The 19,584-nt window shown below is 41.5% G+C and overlaps 2 protein-coding genes across 3 annotated transcripts in view; one reads left to right on the forward strand and one right to left on the reverse strand.

Moving 5' to 3' along the window:
- The window catches only part of atxn10 (ataxin 10), a 66,795-nt gene extending 47,212 nt beyond the window's left edge, over positions 1–19,583 (reverse strand). Inside the window, exons 1-11 of one of the 2 annotated variants that reach the window (XR_003691615.1) lie at positions 19,337–19,583; positions 18,575–18,766; positions 18,203–18,288; positions 18,006–18,102; positions 17,473–17,637; positions 17,222–17,302; positions 16,886–17,036; positions 16,593–16,710; positions 15,967–16,151; positions 12,779–12,842; positions 11,254–11,487 (exon numbers count right to left, since the gene is read on the reverse strand). Coding sequence is in view for 1 of the 2 variants with exons in the window: in XM_028570229.1 (XP_028426030.1) it covers positions 11,303–11,487; positions 12,779–12,842; positions 15,967–16,151; positions 16,593–16,710; positions 16,886–17,036; positions 17,222–17,302; positions 17,473–17,637; positions 18,006–18,102; positions 18,203–18,288; positions 18,575–18,766; positions 19,337–19,464 (1,452 nt within the window). In the remaining variant the exon portion in view is untranslated. Of the gene's footprint in view, positions 1–8,670; positions 11,488–12,778; positions 12,843–15,966; positions 16,152–16,592; positions 16,711–16,885; positions 17,037–17,221; positions 17,303–17,472; positions 17,638–18,005; positions 18,103–18,202; positions 18,289–18,574; positions 18,767–19,336 lie in introns of those variants that run through there. The other variant, XM_028570229.1, reaches the window with a different exon arrangement.
- Positions 772–7,485, forward strand: wnt7ba (wingless-type MMTV integration site family, member 7Ba). The gene is made up of 4 exons (XM_028570230.1): positions 772–854; positions 2,002–2,228; positions 5,608–5,879; positions 7,003–7,485. The coding sequence occupies exons 1-4, from the start codon at positions 772–774 to the stop codon at positions 7,483–7,485; spliced, it is 1,065 nt and encodes a 354-aa protein (XP_028426031.1).
- Position 19,584: the final 1 nt, after the last annotated feature.

Below are 19,584 nucleotides of genomic sequence, written 5' to 3' on the forward strand. Positions count from 1 at the left end.
TGAATTTTGGGTGACATGGTGGCATAATTGTACCCAGAAGGTCACAGGTTTAATCCTACAACAGGTGAAACTGGCCTCCCCCTTAGTCAGAAGTAAGGAAAAAGAAAAAAAAGTGAATGCAAATATTGACGGTACAGATATAGTAACTTATATAACTTACAACTTTGGGCATCAACAAAAAAATGGCTGAGAGAGCGAGAGCGATAGAGAGCGAGAGAGAAAGAGAGAGAGTGAGAGTGAGAGAGAGAGAGAGAGAGAGAGAGAGAGAGAGGATGGGGGGGGTTAGGAGGTGTGTTGGGGGTGGGGATACGGTAGGATGCGGGGTGCAGACTCATCCCGGGGGCTGGTGCACCGGGAGAGGCCACTGTCTCCCACCCTTCCAATGCCACAACAGTCCCACTTTTGGAGACGTGAGCGGCGCATATCGGACATCCGGAACCCCATCTGTCCCCCCCTCCCTCCCGCGCTCCCCCCCCTTTCTCTCCTTTCCCCCCCATTCAGTCCTCTATCGGTCCAGGTGGCAGAGCGCACTTCGACCGTGGGATGCAGCCTCTCATCTCCAACACATGGACAGCGGAGCTTGGAGCTGTCGCAGCGCGCCACGGCTCCACTAGCTGAAGACACCACCTCTCAACGGCGGAAAGAAGAGACGACGCTCCCGCGTTTAAAGCTTTGGACTTCAGATAAAAGGATATACGTCTTCCCACTTTTTGTTTTTCTTATCTTTTCTAACCGCAGGAGAGCATAAACAGTTGTGTTCAATGCGCAACCATGCTCATCATCTCGTCCCGCAGCGCGCTGCTGTCCGTCTACTACCCACAGATCTTCCTCATCCTCACCAGCGGTAGCTACCTGTAGGTTTCTTACCAATGCACCTGCTTAATTCAAACACAAGTCTGTTTGATTTTCTAAGTACTTTTGCCTTACGCGCAAATTGGCCAATTACGCACGCATTGTGAAGTTAGATCGCACCTTGAGAGCATTAGCTGGTTGTTGCAGGTGTTTTATTACGACGAGGAAACCATTTTTAACGTGTTAAATGAAGTAAATGGCAATATTTTGTTATGGTGTTGCAGAGAGATTATTTTAGAAATGGCATAAAATGTAACTTAGAATATCCATTTAACCTACATTTAAAAAAAAAAAGCATTGGTAGGAATTGCGTAATTGGGTCGCTTGGTCATGTTCATTCTATTTCACAAGGGAATAACCGACTACCACGGATTTTTCTCCATAAAATGATATTTTCATCATAAAGGAGCCAATATTTAATCTACCTGATGTACATGTACACTCAGCTGATGAGATAACCTGCTCTTATGGATTTGCACATTACACCAGAGCCACTTTGTCATAGGAGCACCTCGTCAGACAAGGGCCATAATGGGAGTGCAACATATGGAAAAAGAGACATATTGGACTACTTCATGCTCTGCCTACAGGCCCGGGCTGATGTAATGAGCTCTTTCTTATGGCATTAAAAGACCCAGGCCCTCACAAAGAGAATGATTGCTGCACCATACATGCCTCTCATTCATAACAAGGGACGGTCCTAAAACCTAAAATAGCTGTGGTGGTTCCTGTTTTCTGTAACACAGAGACATATAGAGAGAGGCAGAATAATATGGATTTGGACCCATTCCTATAATTAACTATTGTCCTCTCTCTGTCTATATCTTTACAAAGGTCCATTAGATTACACATTATCTGCTCATTTAGTCTTGATTATTTTGTTTTATCTTTAGGATTTATAGACTGGCAACTCTAATGAAAAGTATATAGCAAAACAAGCTTATTGGAAACAGATATTATCACTTTTTGCCCAAATGATAGCCAGGTAATGTTCAACTGGGGCACAGGGTTCAATCCAAACTATATGTTATGTAAGTAGGAACATTTTTGTTTCTCCATTTCCTTTTATCTGTAGCCACTTTTTCCATGTAAAAAGCAACAGTCTGTCTTCAAAGTCCCTCTCATTAATCCCTGTTTCTCTCTGCCCAGGGCGCTGTCCTCTGTGGTAGCTCTAGGTGCTAACATCATCTGCAACAAGATACCGGGACTGGCCCCCCGTCAGAGAGCCCTCTGTCAGAGTCGCCCTGACGCCATCATCGTCATTGGCGAAGGCGCCCAGCTGGGCATCAATGAGTGTCAGTACCAGTTCCGCTACGGCCGGTGGAACTGCTCAGCCCTGGGAGAGAGGACCGTCTTTGGACAAGAGCTGAGAGTAGGTCAGTCTGTTTAAAACTCAGCTTCTTTAAGTTGTTTGAAATATTTTCATCACAATACAGACAATAGGAAATCAGAAAAGTAGGCTGAGTGAGGGGAAGAAAGTTACTTAGAGGAGAGGGGTCTTAAGTTATTTTTCTGGGGCAACACTGCTGGCATTTTTATGCCTTTATTAGATATTTTAACAATAGATAGATGAAAGGAAATGAGGGGACAGAGATGGAAAATGGCATGCAACAATGGCTGGACAACTTTCTGGGGACGTTGCGTCTTGTGGTCGGCACTTTAAACCCCAGGGCAAAACTGTTTTTTACCTTTAGCCAGTTAGATCAAACTAAGTTTAGACACAGCAAGTGGAAATCTTAACTTAGAGGCACAAATGTGGACTGATGTGTGATCAAGGCAGCACATCCCTCCTTTTGGTGGTACTTTAATCGGTCCACAGGTGTGTCAACACAGCAGGTATGTTTATTGGCCTAACCAGACCAAACCGATCACTGAAGCTGAAAGAACTGTGGATGAGCACAGTTCAGCAATGTGGTCCGTTTTCTCATTCTCCTTGTATTGTCCTCGAACCTCCTGTTAACTGTTGTCAGTGGGATGAGAAAAAGCTGCAGCACAGCTCGACAAAACGAAACAGACTTAAAGACTGGTGGTGAGACTTTAATGGAAGAATTTAGGTTTGGAATACCACACGCAAGGACTACACTAACACAGAAAAACTCAAACGCCTTGTAGTGTCCCCAAAGGAGGTTCAATCTGTACCTCACATGTGTGACGTCACTGTGCTTGCGACACATATTGTCACAGCAAAGCAGTCATGAATGGAGTGTGAAGACTTCCTTATAAAGCAGGGTTTAATGCTTATCTGGGTGTGTCATCTTCTGAAAGCATTTATATATCAAACCTACACGAACACACAAACTAACACATCTCCCTGCTTTTAGTCAACATTCTTCCCTGTTTTATTTCTCACAGAAGCCTGTTTGCTCCTAATGTGAACCTCTTATATAAATTGTATTTCTGTCCGAAATGTTTTGTTGCGGTCTTGCTGTGGGTTTGGCTCCATGTTTAATCTAGCAGCTCTGGGAGCAATCACTTTTTTTCTACACGGGAGACAGGCAGACAAGACGTCTGGATCCCTTTATTTCTTTTGTCAGAGGAAATGTCTCTTTTCTCCTGTGGTGTGTAAACGAGCTCAGAAGAACGCTTTGGACCCAGGTCCTCATGTCCTCTCCACGCAAAACACTTTTACCACATAAGTACTTTCTGGAAGATTATTATTACATCATTTTTTATATTACATACTTTTTACAGCTGTATAAAAAAAACTAATTAGACTGTTAATTATTGTAAAAACTAAAATACTGAGCATGCCAGACTTCCTTTGATCTCCATGGATTATTTGTAAGATTGGTTTCCTTTGGCCATCTCTGTGTCCATTCTTGCTATTTAAAAAAATGGAAATGTAATGTAATGTAAGCCCCCCCACCCCCTATTGCTAATGTACCATCCACCACGTCATTTGATTGACCTGCCGGGCGAACTCATTAAGCATTGAGAAAGACCAGAGAGCTTCATGCTAACCACTAATTGAAGTCAGCTCCAGCAGCTGGATGGCAACAATGGAGCCCTGCATGCACTGCCGTACAATCAAAACAAATCAAAGTGCGAGGGGATGGCTGTTTGGCTATCGCATGTGCCTGATGCTTTGAGAAATGTTCACCATACAGTATATCTGAATGGGTCGCGGATTTAGCATGATGAGAGAAGACTTCAGAGTTTGTTATGAGTTATGGACCGGGGGAACCGCAGGCCCGATGGTTTCTGCGAGTGAGTTTGTCAGGTTGGAAGGGAGCCATTACAATCGCCTCTACCAGAGACGCCATGCATTAATACTAACAGAGGCCCAGCATTATCCTGATTTGAGAGGGAGGATATCCCATTACCAGTTGTAGTGCCAATAAATTCATTTCCCCCCTCCACGCCATAAATATAAATGTGTTTATTCTGAAGTCAAATGGTGACATACAAAAGCTTGGAACTGGGCATATCTCAGTCAAGCCTGGCCACAGATTATTTCAACATGTAACACAGCGGTATCATTTGCTATAATAATGCGGACCGCCGAACACAGACACAGAATGACACTTAAGCCGCGTGAGAAATTCCATTGATGAAAAACATTAAGACACAGCAACACTAGGAGTACCGATCCAGAAAAAAAGCTCCTCTACTCAGCCAGTAGATGTCACTTGTGTCGTCTTCACTATACTAATTACTGTTCTACCAGTGCTATAGTGATATGAAACAAGGCAGAATGAAAAAAATATATAACTCATAGTTAATGTGAAATTATATAATATATAATGCTCTTTATACTGATATCTGGCCTTTTAACCTACCTCATATAGTATTTCAAATTAAGTAAGGTTGAAAAGAGACTGAATAGAGTACTGATACTTGACATATTAAAAAATATAGGGGTTGAAAACTCCTCAAGTTAATGAAGAAGACATTCTGAAAATGACTTAGTTACACAGTTACATATACATAAAAAAAATGGATTCTGTGACATCCTTTCAGCATTAATATACTGTACAAACTGATTCATCTCTAAATCAGTGATGCCATCCAAAGCGGTGACTATCTTTCCTTAAAGGAACAGTCCAGCAACTTAGTGTTGCACTTCAGGAGGAGGACTGATAGTACATACAGATGGAATGGAGAGAGAGGCATGGCATCTTCTTAGGACTGTGTGGGTGTGTACAGCTTGTGCTTGATTGACATCTCTCTTTACCTCCTATTAGTTTTGCTACACACATTTGGGTGGGAGAAATTAAACCTTTTAACATTTTTTTATTAGTTCATGAAGTTAGGTGACCTCATTTAGTTCCAGCACATCTCTGCCCAGGCCAGAGTAAGTGTAAAAACCCATGTGGGTGTTAGGGTCTCTTAAAGAAAAGAATGCCAAAAAAATGGATGCAGCAGAAGCAGAGTTAGTCTGAGGTTTTAGTCTCTAGTATGGGTCAAGCTCCACAAATGCTGGACCCTACATTTTCCTATAATGCAACTCAGTAGTGTCTTTTTACCCTCCGGGCCTCCTAAATGCCCACTTCTTTTAAATGTTTTTGCTAAAAAAAGATCTTCTCAAGCCCAAGTTGAAATAACCCTGATGACATCATCATCATGTGCCATAACAGCGTAACTGTTTGATGGGCATGCAATTTCCTTTCAGAGGAAAGTACTGTTAGTACTGATTCAAGAATATCTACAAAAACGTACATGAAAAACCCACTCGATTTAAATGAGAGTACTTGTGGTACTACTTTCTACTCCTATATCCTCATATTTATTCAAATTCTGCTCTTTTCTCTTAAGGCAGCAAGGAGGCAGCATTCACTTATGCCATCACTGCAGCCGGAGTTGCCCACGCAGTGACCACAGCTTGTAGCCAAGGCAACCTCAGCCAGTGCGGCTGTGATCGCGAGAAGCAGGGCTACCACGACCAAGAGGAGGGCTGGAAGTGGGGAGGCTGCTCAGCCGATATTAAGTACGGTGTGGAGTTCTCGCGGCGCTTTGTAGACGCCCGGGAGATCAAGAAAAACGCTCGCCGGCTGATGAACCTGCACAACAATGAGGCAGGGCGAAAGGTAACCCATGCAAAAGGACAAAACAAACTGAATCCATCTAAACTATTTTTGGGGTTTAATGATGAAAACATCATACAACTCCATACTCCAGTTTGAATACGTGTAACATTAGTAGAAAGAGGGAAATGCCTAAATTGGCATAGATTGTCCATGATTATACACTACTTTAGTTTATTTGTTGTGTATTTGCATCAGTTACTATAACTGTATCAGCCCTGTACGAGTGCAGAAACTATTTAACAAAACTCCTGTTACACTAGAGTGGGAGTGTGTATCTGCGACAGAAATGCAAAACTTGGAAGATGCAGCTGCCAAAATGGAATTGTGCCATAGCCCTACTATGTAATGTGTAGTAATTCATTGAATTACTCCATATTATGTGAGGATAGAGGATGTTATTGGAAGTCTCACTCTCTTCCTTTGTTAGTGGCAGCACCAAAGACCATACTTCCGCACCATTGCACACACTAAAGCAACTAAAGTCAAGAGCAAACTCCCCCAGAATGTGATAGCCACGAAGGGAAAGACGGAGTCACTGATTTGACCAGGGCTCCTGACACGCAAGTTACTAGATGTTCAAAGAATGAGCTTAGTCGCTCAAAATTATTCTCACTCTTATAATGAAAATGTGAAGGTAATCTTTTATCACATCAACACCACGCGCAGTCACAGGGGCAAACAGTCACCTGTCAATTTTGTCATTTGAAAATATTTGTATGGCATTATCATATAAATCTGGCTCAAACCACAATGTAATTCTATACGTGTATGGTTGCACAACAGCTCTCGTCAGTTTTCTCGGGCTGTTACGCCAATATGTGGTCTGAAGAAAGGTAAAGTTAATTAGAGACTACAGTCTTGGGGTACGAGTTATTTTCCCCAGGTTTTGAGACATAAAGTTGGCAAACCGGTTAGAGTGCTGAAAGTTGAAGTGTCCGCAGAAAGCCCAGCTTACCAAAAGAGACGGACATAAAGGCAGTGCGATTGCTATTCACAGTTTCAATTTCAAGCGACAGACGTGTTTAAAACCATCTATGTATTAACGCGCACAATATATTTTTCAGCTCTTTTAACTATCTCTTTTAATTCATACAGACCTAATTTCTACTCTCTATGTGATCAGATCCTAGAGGAGAGGATGAAGCTGGAGTGTAAGTGTCACGGCGTGTCCGGTTCCTGCACCACTAAGACCTGCTGGATCACCCTGCCAAAGTTCAGAGAGATTGGTTATCTGCTGAAGGAACGCTACAGTGGAGCAGTTCAAGTGGAGCCGGTCCGGGCCTCGCGCCTCCGCCAACCCTCCTTCCTACGACTCAAAGAGGCTCGGGGCTACCAGAAGCCCACGGACACAGACCTGGTGTACCTGGAGCGTTCGCCCAACTATTGCGAGGAGGACACAGCCACAGGAAGCACAGGAACACGGGGAAGACTGTGCAACGGCACTTCGACCCACACAACAGACAGTTGTAATTTGATGTGCTGCGGCCGGGGTTACAACACACACCACTACACACGCATCTGGCAGTGCAACTGCAAGTTCCACTGGTGCTGTTTTGTCAAGTGCAACACCTGCAGTGAGAAATCAGAAGTTTTCACCTGCAAGTAGGGAATGAGGAAGCGGGACACTGTGGTTAAAGATAAAAAGGTTATGACAAAGTGGAATTTGAAGTGAAGGACTTGGAAGTATTTATTCAACAATTTGCACATTTTTACATCCTATTTTGGAATTCTAAAGAAAGAAAAAACAGAAATGAGGTTTGGAGAGTATTGAAGAAAAAAAAAAAATAGACAATTAAGATTAAGAAAACTTTCCATTTTTTGCACGCTGGTACAAAACCGTGACATGATGCAAACACGTTGCAGGATAAGGCAATATTCGGAAGACAACATATTGCATCATCTGTAAGATGTAGCTTACAGATGTCACGCAAGAGAAGGAAAAACAACAAGGACTATTGTTGGATTTTGAGAAGACTTTTGTAACACGTTAACTGGAAATGCTACGACAGCAAGGCGCTTCAGACTGTCATGACAGAAGACGGGCTCCTGATGACGATTGAAAGATGGCAGTGGAATACTTTTAACTGTACGCTCACACTGTATTCTGTTTGAACACTGAAAATAAAATTATTTATGTTAAGACATTTTTTAAACTTAGTCTTATAGGACTGATAGCAAACTCAATTGCTCTTTAAGATGTTTCCCTCTCTTTTATGATCTTCAATTGCTTCTGATACATTTCAAGCTGAAAATAACAGATTTTGAGTCACATGGCCATTATCAATTGTCAGTGGCGTATTTCTCTATAGAGGAGTTCTTTTTCTTTTGCACTCACGGTCACATTCTTTTCTCTTTTTCATGGGACATCAGTAAGTTGTGTGGTTGAGTGCTGTGCTGACATCTCTCTCATGGACAAATTCCCCTCTGAAACCAGACCCTTTGTTAAGACAAGAGGCAAAGAGGCAGAAAATACTCCCAAACTATTTTAAGCATCCAACTTGTCAGTTTGAACGGCACTTTCCATCCTGACTGTGTTCAGTGTTTTGTTTTCGGAGGGTTCCTGACTTCTGAGAAAAGCATGGAAGCCTCCATAGAGGTGCAATCAGGTTCAGATACATCCAACATTCCCATGAACGGCAGAGACGTGGAATTCCACATGATGGCCTCTGCTTACACAAGGCCTTCCAGCGCGGTTTAGGCCTGCCTGGGTGGATGGCATGTGCCCTAACAACACAGAGGGGGGTATGAGAGGATCAAAGGCCTCCAAGCTATTTTTGGACAGCATCCTTAATGTATTCAGAAATGTTTATTTAGGCTTTATATAACTTACAAAACAATTTGAAGAGTATATTTTTATATGAGGAACATGGCACTTTATGTCATTTATAGATGGAAAAGAAAGTCACTATTTACAAGTGTTTTCTAATGTCATTGTATTCAGATTTGAGAACTATAAATTATTTGGAATTTATGTTTTTGATCAAAGCCAAATTGTAAATACTCCACGTGTTTTATCAAAGTAGTCCAGATTGTTCATCTCGTTCACAATTCAACGTAGCTCATAAAAGCAAGAATGATTCATCAAGTGTTGGAAAGTCCAGGAAATGTTGTGTAAACTGCTGTTAAGTATTGGAGTAAATTCATGGAATTGCGAGTAGATAACACATTGAAAGCATCAGCAACCAACGAGTTTTGCAGCTTTACATCGAAGAGATTTCTGTGTTCCCAGTTGTCTACATGGCTCTTTCAGTAACTAGGATCCTCATCACTCATTGATTCCTAAAAGCATAGTTGTACCTATAAATACCACAGAACAAATACAATAATAAGGTCTGCATCACTTACAAACATGGACAGTTGTATTTTTTCTTTTTTTACCAATAAAATTTGAGCATCCTTTTATCGCCTCTTGAGTTTTATGTCACATCTGGCCTTTATTGGCCTTATTAAAATCATTACCAGGAAAAAAATGAAGCTGTTAGTCACACACACAATACTTTATTAAGCATTATATAAACATTATTTGACCCAAACATAAAACATACTTTACATCCTGACAATTGTTTTTTGCTGAAGGCAAATATCAAACCAGAAGGCACAAATACTATATAGTAGAGGCCTGTGGTATAAAACGCTGATATGGGAAACACAAGAACTTCTGGCCTCGACTGATGTGGTACTAATGTGTTAGGAGGTGAACAGGCAGCCGCGGCCATGCCACCTCATTCAGCCCGGCTGACTCGCACAGCCTCTTTCCTGTGGGGCTGAAAAGCATTGCAGCCAGTCAGTCGAGCGCAAGTAACGGCTGTTTTGTTAGCTGTCTGAAATCCTGGGGACCGGAACCACATAAGCTCTCTTCACTATGCCGGCGGATTGAGTGGAGAGTCCAGCCGATTGTTTCAATACATTTTGTCATTAAAAATCAGAGGCAGAGCAAACAGGGTGGGGCAGGGTGCGAGCAGGCCAGTAAAGCGCTGCATTGTTGAGGTGTCAGGACTGTTCAGCTTATCCAGCAACGGGAGGAGCAGGGAGGGATGTCATTTTGCAAACTAATGCTTCCCACTCACTCTTTGGACATACACTTTCAGTATGCTCTCATGCGTTGTCTACTGATCCAGAATCCCCATCTCTTATCAAATGAACGAACACACACACACACACACACACACACACACACACACACACACACACACACACACACACACACACACACACACACACACACACACACACACACACACTAAATCTCTAAGAAAGTCTATGCAGTCTGGTAAAAAACTCTATGCAGTCTGGTAAAAAACTCAAATGTAGCTTGCCCAGAGCAAAGAGAAGCGGTCTAAAACATGTACTTAGTGTTGTGAGTTTAAAGATGGATAATGATCTATGATGCATGCCATAAGACCTCATCTCTTACAGTATGTATCTATAGTACTATGCAATAACATGGAAAAAAGATCATTAAGAATAATTTGAAATTCACTATGTTGAGTATAAAACTCAACATATTATTGTTATAGCCTACAATAAGAAGAGATAGTGACAAGCTCATGCTGTATACTGAGCATTGTTTTTAAATTACAAAACATGCATAGCGTCAGTTATTAGTTTTAGTATTGCATTTTGCACTTAGATGTCCTTAGATTATAATATTAATATCACGCCAGTTTAGAGAAATTGTTTTAAGCATTTGAATGTCCCCCTGGCAACGACACCACCATTTAGGTAGGTAAGGCGGTGAGGGGGTTGATTACTTCAGGTTTTGGTCATTCTCTGTTTTTCGCAGTTACTGCAGAAGTCACTATGGGCCTGGGATTAAATCCCAACCCCTGCTGGTAACATCAGTGTCTGTGAAAAGTGAAAAGCCCAGACACTGCGGTGCTCTTTGTCTTTGGATTAAACCACAAAGCATCAGCTCTGCCAAAAGGTACCAGCATGCGCTCGCCTCTCCCAAACTCTTCATTTCCTAGACCCAGGTCAAGACAAAACAAGAGCTCCTGATGTCTTGACCTTTGCTTTTTTACCAGGGGGACCCCATGGGCCTTTTGTGTATCAATAATATCTTAAGCCCCATCTGGGCATGAGTGCAAGCATTACTCAGGTAGAAAAAGTAATTTAAACATACTTCTCTGATAGAAATATATCATTCTAAAGCATTTTTCTTCTTAATCTAGTGGCTGTGTGGCTGTCAAGTTATTCTGGACAGACACAACATGTATATGTTTAGTAGTGGACAGGTAATTCACCCGCAGAAGAAGCTTAACTATTAGGTAACATTAATGGAGGCTTGTAGCACAACAAGAGCACATGTTCACATAAGTGTATATGTGTGCACATGTACTTCATTCCTTTCTAAACAAATACTTTGCATGAAAACCTGCTTGCGGGTTGGGGGCCTCCTCTCTCCGGGTGCTCCTCCAAGGTTTTCAACAGCCTTTCCTCACAGTTTTGAGCAGCAAGCCTCCGTCTCGTTCCTCCACCAGGAAACCCAACTCCTTGAGCGCAGAGTAGTCCGCGGTGCCACGACGTTCCAGGGCGCTGACCTGCTCCTGGTTCTGCACGTTGTGTTCTAAGAGGTTCCTGATGGTAAAGATGGCCCACTGACTGATAACTAGAGGTATCGGTTAAGGACAGCAACGTCGGAATTTCAATTCTACAGAAAGAAACACAACATGAGCATGTGCAAGTGTTGTAATTGTAAGATGAATTTACAAAACTGATTTCATGAAAAAATGCATACGCGGAGAAAAATAAATAAATAACAAAAGTTGTAGTTATACTGTATTGAAAAGGTAGAATGGTAAAGAGGTAACAGTGGTACATGCAACACAGGACAAATATTTTTAATGTCAAACTCACAAGTGCCTGGTATTCGCCTTAGGTCGATGAGTACGCAGACAGCCCAACGTTTGTTGGGCTGTCTGCGTACTCATCGTTCGTTTGTTGTGTTTTGTGATTTAAAACATTCTCGGCTCACCCCTCTCAAGTTTCCCGCATAAATCTATAAACATTTTCTTCTTTGACAATCTTTTTCTGAACAGAAATGCTGACACCTACATGAAAAAGGTGGACAGAGTGGATTGTATGTGCGTGTATGTGTAGAAGCATGTATGGGAGAGGGACACTGGGACAAAGGCTGGGCTCAGACTATTGACCTGGTTAAAAGACAGTGATGGAGATGAGAAAGGCTCAGGGGTTTGAGCTTAGTGACTAGCAGTGTACTCCAAATAAAACAGAAATCGGTGTGTTCTTAAAGCCTGTCAAAGTCCTGTGAAAAAGGCCACAAAAAGCACATATGTACACTACTGTACCTCCACTTCAAGATGGAGTCGTTAGTGATGTTGTTCATGTTGTATCAAATTAACACCGGTTTATAATATTATGCCTCCCCAATGTATGTAAACGGGGGATGAAAAACATTATAAAACACATATCAAAATGCAAACTAATACAAAAGCACCACTAATTACCATGTAACAGTCTTAACTTTCTGATACATTGACAGACTTGAACGCTCCTCAAAACAAAAAGTAGCATTCATAAGCCACGCAACAGACTACAGTAATGAAGGCAGCTAATCAGTTGATACCATTAACCAGCTTGCAAGCAAAAGTCGATCGAGAGGTGGTGAACACAAAATACTCAACAGGTTTCCATCAGCCAGCCTACACACACTGCAGCAATCAAAGCTTGATGCAACACTTATGTTTGGTTGCAAACCCACCAGCTTTCCTGTGCAAACATGCCAAATTCAATTCTAAAAGAGCCAGGATAAGATACACAAGGCCTAAAAGGACTTTTGGGCATAAATATGAACAATGATTTGAGATGAACTTGAAATATATGTACATAAACACAGATGGTTTTGTATGTCCAGACCATCAACTTATGTTAAAGGATACATGGGTTGTTGCTGTCTATGCTGCAGTTATCCAAGATGAGGGGGATGCCTTCCAGTTCTCTCACCTGAGGAAACAAGGTCAGTAAAGTGTAAAATAATGGACTGGTAAACATTTTCACTTTCCATGTTCACGGTTTAATACCAGTTTTGGAACAATGCTTTAGTTGACAACTTCCTTAGCTCAATAAAACTAATTCCACAGTGTTCAATCAAGTATCTGTATATGCTACACCATGCATCAGGGCATTCTGTATGGATTGTCTTAATGAAACATCATTGGGACAATAGAAAACCTGAAATTACATCACTGAAAAACAAAGTTCAATGGCACCAATAGCTTTTGCTTTTCGCCACACAACTCTGAAGTCCATGCTTTATATATTGTGAAAAACACAGATATACTGGCACATAATGCCTATTCTCATTGGAAAAAAAAAGAGAAGAGAAAGCTCTCATCAACACTATTTAAATCTTACAGAGAAAAGTTACATTGAGATGTAGGACTTGGTCAAACAGTGCAGTCTAGCCAGTGATCACTTTTTAAAGAGAAAACAAAGAAAAAATTCATTTGAAGGCAAGAAATGTATTCAACCTAAGTGTCCCTGTCCTTAGCAGAGCCTCACATCCATGCATAAGCAGCAGTGTGGTTGTGGGTTAGTCTAGGGCCGTCACAACAGAGGGATCTGCTCTGTATCATGTGTCTGATTCTATAGGCTTAATTATCGTCTTCGCTTGCTGTTGCCTCTCTTTTGCCGTTGTGGTTACCCTCCAAACATACTGGTGGGTGCTCCAGAATGAGACGAAGTGCTGAGTTTCCGAAAATGGAAATGTCATTTAAATTGTCAAAGAAACAAAGTCGCTGACTAGTACAAGCTCCCAGGTCTGATTTTCCACTTTCAAAATGATTGTTTGAAGTTGCTTACCCATAAAGAATGAATAACAAGCGACTGGACACTGACTTCAGTCCGGTACACGCAGTTCAGCTCTTTGCATGCATCTTAAATTACAACCTCTCCCAAAGGTGAACAGAATGACATTTGGTTTACTGGAAGCGATCTTAGTGAAAACAGATATGGGGTGATTTCAGACCACTGACAGACCACAGATCAGCATCCATAAACATTATAGAGGCCAACTGAGGGTGGCCATCCCACAAGCATTCCACAAATCGGTTTCTATTAAGTAGGACTGAGTCTATAATATGCTGGAGATGGAGGCAAACTCCTCCCCACCCGCTTTATGATCCTGCTGTGCTTTGTATTAATAGTGAGATGCGAACAGATACTGATGAGGGAACTGATAAAAATCACTAAAGAGGAAAGGAATGTTTCACATTTTAGTGCAAAACCAAGTTGTTGTGTTGAAAGAACTGGTAGGCTTGCAGTCACAGAAACACACAGCCTCATGCTTCATTAGCCATTACACTTATTTGCAGTCCTCAGTTTTCACCGACACAACAGCCCATTACTAGAACCTGCACTCCAAACATGCTAATTTGGTGTAGAGCTCTGTCAAAGAAAGACCAGGGGGGCCTCCCAGGCCTCTTCTTGACCTATGATCCCATTATGTAGACTGATCAAGGGTGCTTACCAAAAGCCCTCAGATCCCAGAGAAAGAAAAAAAAATCTAGTGACTAAGTATACCAACCAACAATAATCTAGCTGTAGGTATTCAATGCAGTTCCTCTGTCTTAAAAACTCCAGACATCAGCTTCTTGAGGACCATCATTTGGTGAAATATTACAATTTTGTAAAAGCTGATTTTAATCACATCAAATTCAAGTTTTATTTTATTTTGTTTCTGACCTTCACAGGAAACCTGCCTTGAATGCAATTTTACTATCCATTCACTCTTGTCCAAGATGTAGCATCAGCATAATTTAAGGTTGCTAATTAATTACTAAAAATTAAGCCATCAGTTTGTTAGGGTGCTTTTATACCTAACCTGCTTGGTTTGGTAAAAATAAAACAGCATTTTGAACGATTTGTTTAGAAAGCTGTCAACTAAACTCTGTTGTAGAGTAAGGCTGCTGTCCCACATACAGTACACAAATGCAGGCAAGTGAACATCAAAAAATAAACTGGACCAGAACTAAAAGGCAACACTGTTAGGCCTGTCACAATAACAAATTTTGCTGGACGATAAATTGTCCCAGAAATGATTGCGATAAACGATAATATTGTCGTTGAGAGACCATTTTCATCTAATATAATGATAATGGCATAATAATGCAGGTACACCTTTTCAAAGATCAATACACTTTTATTTCTAAAGATTATTTAACACTGGAACTGGAAGATGTTTTAAATATCCACAACATGTCTTTGATCTCCTTAAGTATGTCGTCTTTCACGCTGTTGTACAGTTGTACATTTCCGTTTGTGACACGTATGTTCTCCCAGGCAATTCGTACTGGCTGTCAAATGTTTGCAGCATTCCTTGAGTGTTTGTGCGATAGACTACAGACTCTGTACTACATTTAACAATTATTTAACACTAAATATAAAATTTAAATAATATATAATTAATAAATTAAATCTATCTATATGGCTATCTGCCACATGGCGAGTAAATGTTTGTACCAAAATAGTTCTGTTTTTCAGTCTTCATTTTGGCAAAGTTGCGGCTACTGCTCCTCTGCAGGTCGGAGCTTTGTGGGGGCGGACACGGACACACACACACACACGGACACACACACACACGGACACACGGACACACACGAACACACAGGCTTGTACCGGTTAATGTTCTGTGCATTGTCGGACACATGCAGCCACTTTCCTGAAACCGCCTGCGAGACTGACAAGTCCACAGCTGCGTGTATGTCCGAGCCTGTCTAAACCACCTCCACCTGCAGTTTGTCAACTGTGGTTTGGGATGAAAGGCAGAAAACGGAACGCCAAGTAACACAGCGGATATCGCTCATACACTTTACTTTTGTTTTTGACTGCGCCTTAACTGCAAAGTCCTGCGGGAAACTGCGCGACTGACAAGAGGGTTCACTCCTCATTACGCTAAAGAACCGAGAGTGGAATCAAGCTCATTTTTTTTTAATCGTGCGATTAATTGATTTATTGAATATCGTAAAAGGCCTAAACACTTTTCTCACTTGGTCCAGACCAACTGAACCAAACTACAGGTGTGAAGGACCAATGTTTCTGTTGTTTCATCCAACCAGCCATTCCTAACCTTGTTCTGGTTGTTGGTATTGCTGTAACAGAGGTTTCCTATCAGCCGGATGAGGTGGGCCTTGAAACTGATGACAGGAGAATGGGAGGAAGCGTCTCCATCTCCACTGAAGGAGGAGAAGTTCTGAGCAGCACTGAAAATATTCTTACTGGCCTTCCCTATAGCATGTACCTGCCCCAGGAGCTCTGCAGAGAAAAAGTAAAGAGTGAAAAGCAAAAGAGCACACAGAGTAGCAAGATGTAGAAAAAGACACATAATGTACCCCAATCTTAAATTCATTATTATTCTAATTATGGATTTTGAATTATGGTTTTTAATTTCTTGATAAATGTACATTTTGTTATTGGTGTTTCAGTACCCCATAAAGTGATTTCTGTCAAACTTATGTGTATATGAACTTTGCTGTGTATTTATTGCTTGTCAACATAAGGCACAGTGGTGTGCAGGAAGCTGCAGGAAAATCTGTTTTCTGTGGATGATTTGATGGGGATCTGGATCTTTCACCATTTCAAGGAGTGTCTATGGTGTAAAGATAACATATTTACCATAAGACGGCCAAATTGGACCCACAAACTCCAGTTGCGGAGCCGGTCAGAGAGGTTGTGTGAGTCTATGTTTTCATTTACCAACAGTGGTCACTAGAAGGTCAGGATGGTCCTGAAGAAACATGAACTGCCTGTGGTCTGAGGTCATCTCACACAGCACGTCCAGCAGACTAATCACGGTCAGTGCCTCCTGCAGGACCTACAGGGGATTGCAACCAAGGAGTTGGTCACGTGGGGAAAGGATGTCGGAAGTGAGATGTTAAGAGAGGGGACTAATGGAAAACTAAAACGGTTCTCCAAATGTTTCATGAGGGAAATAACATAATACCAACACTTCTGTGTTCACATATATCAGTCAGGTTTACTATCTGTACCTCATCATTGGAAGCTGAGCCAGTGGCGAGTGTCAGCACAGCTCCACAACATTTCTGGAAGGAACTGGCCAGGAAGCGAGCAACACTGGGAGGGATGCCACAAGAGTCGTCCTCTTGTAGCTGGGCAAAGAGCAGCTCTAATAGAGTAACTCTGTGAGACACACACACACACACACACACACACACACACATTAGCTTTTCATCAACTTCCAAACAACTTGCAGTATCAGAAAAGTCTTTTATTAGAGGTTTATAACATCAGCTTCTGTGTAATGTAAGAGGGTATTATAGGTCTAGGGACATTTATTGTGTGTCACTACTTTAAAAGTAAAGTACCTTTCATGGTGAGACATCCCAGAGTACATGCTCTCCACCAGAGCTGAAGACTTGAGGAAATACTGGGTAGCAATGAGAACCCTGTGAATGAAGAAAAAAAATTATATATATATATATATATATATATATATATATATATATATATATATATATAAACTAGAGTAGATAATAGTAGGTAATTCTTTGACATGATACACACACACTGAACAATTGCTTCACACACCAACCCAGACACACACACAAACTCTTACGTCCAGTCCAGGTCAGGTTGGGTCCTACAGAGCTCCATCACCCTGAGTGCCAGCTGGATGTTCTGAGGATCAGACAGTTCTTCCACTTTGGCTTCATCCAGACATGTGTGGATTACCATGGAGGTATAGTTTACCACCTTCTCATCATCAACACTGAGCAGCTGCCTGTTCACACATGTTTGGGTTGATTCAATGTTAGGACAAATGCTTGCCTACAAATGTCTACAATAAAGATTTCACAAATGCAAATACTGATACAGAATGTTTATTAGTGTATAAAGCAAAGGGCTTAATGAGGTCTCAAATCAACTCGTTTTAGTGTGGAAGAGACAGAGAGATGTGGATAAAATTGAGGGCTAGTTTGTGAACCTTAGCTCAACGAGCCACCAGGATGCCCCTACAAAACATTTACTGGGAACTTTAAAACAACAATAATAAATGAATAAACACAAAGTGAATTATAACAATTTTATGTAACAGTGTTGCTCACTGTGTTAAAATACATTACAGCAACTGTGGCACGCAAAACTTACAGGAGAAGATTTGGGAAGCTCAGCTGCCAAATGTCATCTTTACACATTTGGTTTCCAACCGATAAGTTACCGAGAAACTGGATCCCACAACGAAGAGCTTGGCCATAGAGGAAGATTAAAAAAAAAGAAAAAAAATATATAAGTTCAGTAACAAAAAATCTAATAATTTTATAACAATTACCTCATTTTAGACTTACGTTCAAATATGCCATCTCTGCTCTCCAGATGTGCGGTCTGAAAGAAGCTTAGGAGTTTAAGGGTTACATCAATGAAACCAAGCTCCCTAGAGGGAAAAAAAAACAAATTTATTTGATGTACCTCCTGTATATTTAGTTGCACACTCATTAATATGCTAAGAAGGTGGACACAATAACGTGAACACCTACTGTATAATGCAACCGAATGTAATTATGTAATAACAACAAAATAAGCAATTTACAAAGTTGAATTATTTTTGATACGTGTCAAAAAGATATTTAACTTTACGGTAATGTTTGAGACCATACAGTTTGTGAACTTCCTATATCTGTTCAATATTCTCCCATCTACTAGCTAGCTAATGCTATTACCTGAGCAGACTCTGGTTGCGAGTGCTCTGGACACAGGAGTTCCTCTGAGCCCTAAAGCACTCAGCGGCCAACTGCAGCTGCAGGGCGACAGACTGCAGGTCCTGATCGTCACAGCTGGCAGCATGAAGCTCATCACACAGTCGGGACAATACATTTAGAAGACTGGAGAACGCCTTTTCCTCCACAGCATCTCTGGGAGCAGGAAGTTGACAAAAAAAAATTAAATAAAAGACAGTTAATTTAGTGCAGTGGTAACGTTACCCAAGCCTGGGGGCAACCAGAATAAAAATGTGGAGTAAAACTAAATAGCCCTGTTTCTCAGCAGACATGTTAATTAACCGAAAACAGGTGTAATTGGATTTTAACAGGAGGGAAACACTATTCGACGGTACGGCACCATCATTAGTAATTAGTTACACCTGTGCTTTCCCTGCTATGACAATTCAATAATGTCTGAATCCAGAGATCTAGCACAGTCGTCTTTGTAAGTAACGTTAACAGCTGAAATGAGTAGGTCAGTATAGTTAACATAGGAATTATATTGCAGTTCTGTGGCTTAACGAACTCCGCCTTACGGTTTATTAACACAGAAAGGACAACAAACCGTCTGAGTCCACAACAGTAACGTTACACCGGTGTTCGGACGTTATATTTGATAGTGACGTTGGCAAACACTTCAAGCTAGCGTTAGCTTAGCGGGTAACGTTAAGCTAACATAGCTAGGTTTCCTCTCAAAGGGGCAGTAAAAGACGTTGTCTGCACCTGTATTCCTTGTCCCGTAACGCAGCCGTGAATGTTTTTAAAACCTGTAAGTGTTCAGGGCAGTGTTCTTCATTCAAAATACCAGCGATAGACGGTGAGATGTCCAGGGTGCTGTCGGTATTTGCCATGTTTGTTTGCCTGGTAAATGCTAAATCGGATCCACTAGACGTGGTTAGGTTTAGGCAGACATGAGGAGTGGGGATTGGTCGGGGTAAGCCAATCAGAGGCCGAGTAAGGCGGGCCACGAG

Source organism: Perca flavescens, chromosome 23 (assembly GCF_004354835.1).
Source record: "Perca flavescens isolate YP-PL-M2 chromosome 23, PFLA_1.0, whole genome shotgun sequence".
Classification (NCBI taxonomy): domain Eukaryota; kingdom Metazoa; phylum Chordata; class Actinopteri; order Perciformes; family Percidae; genus Perca; species Perca flavescens.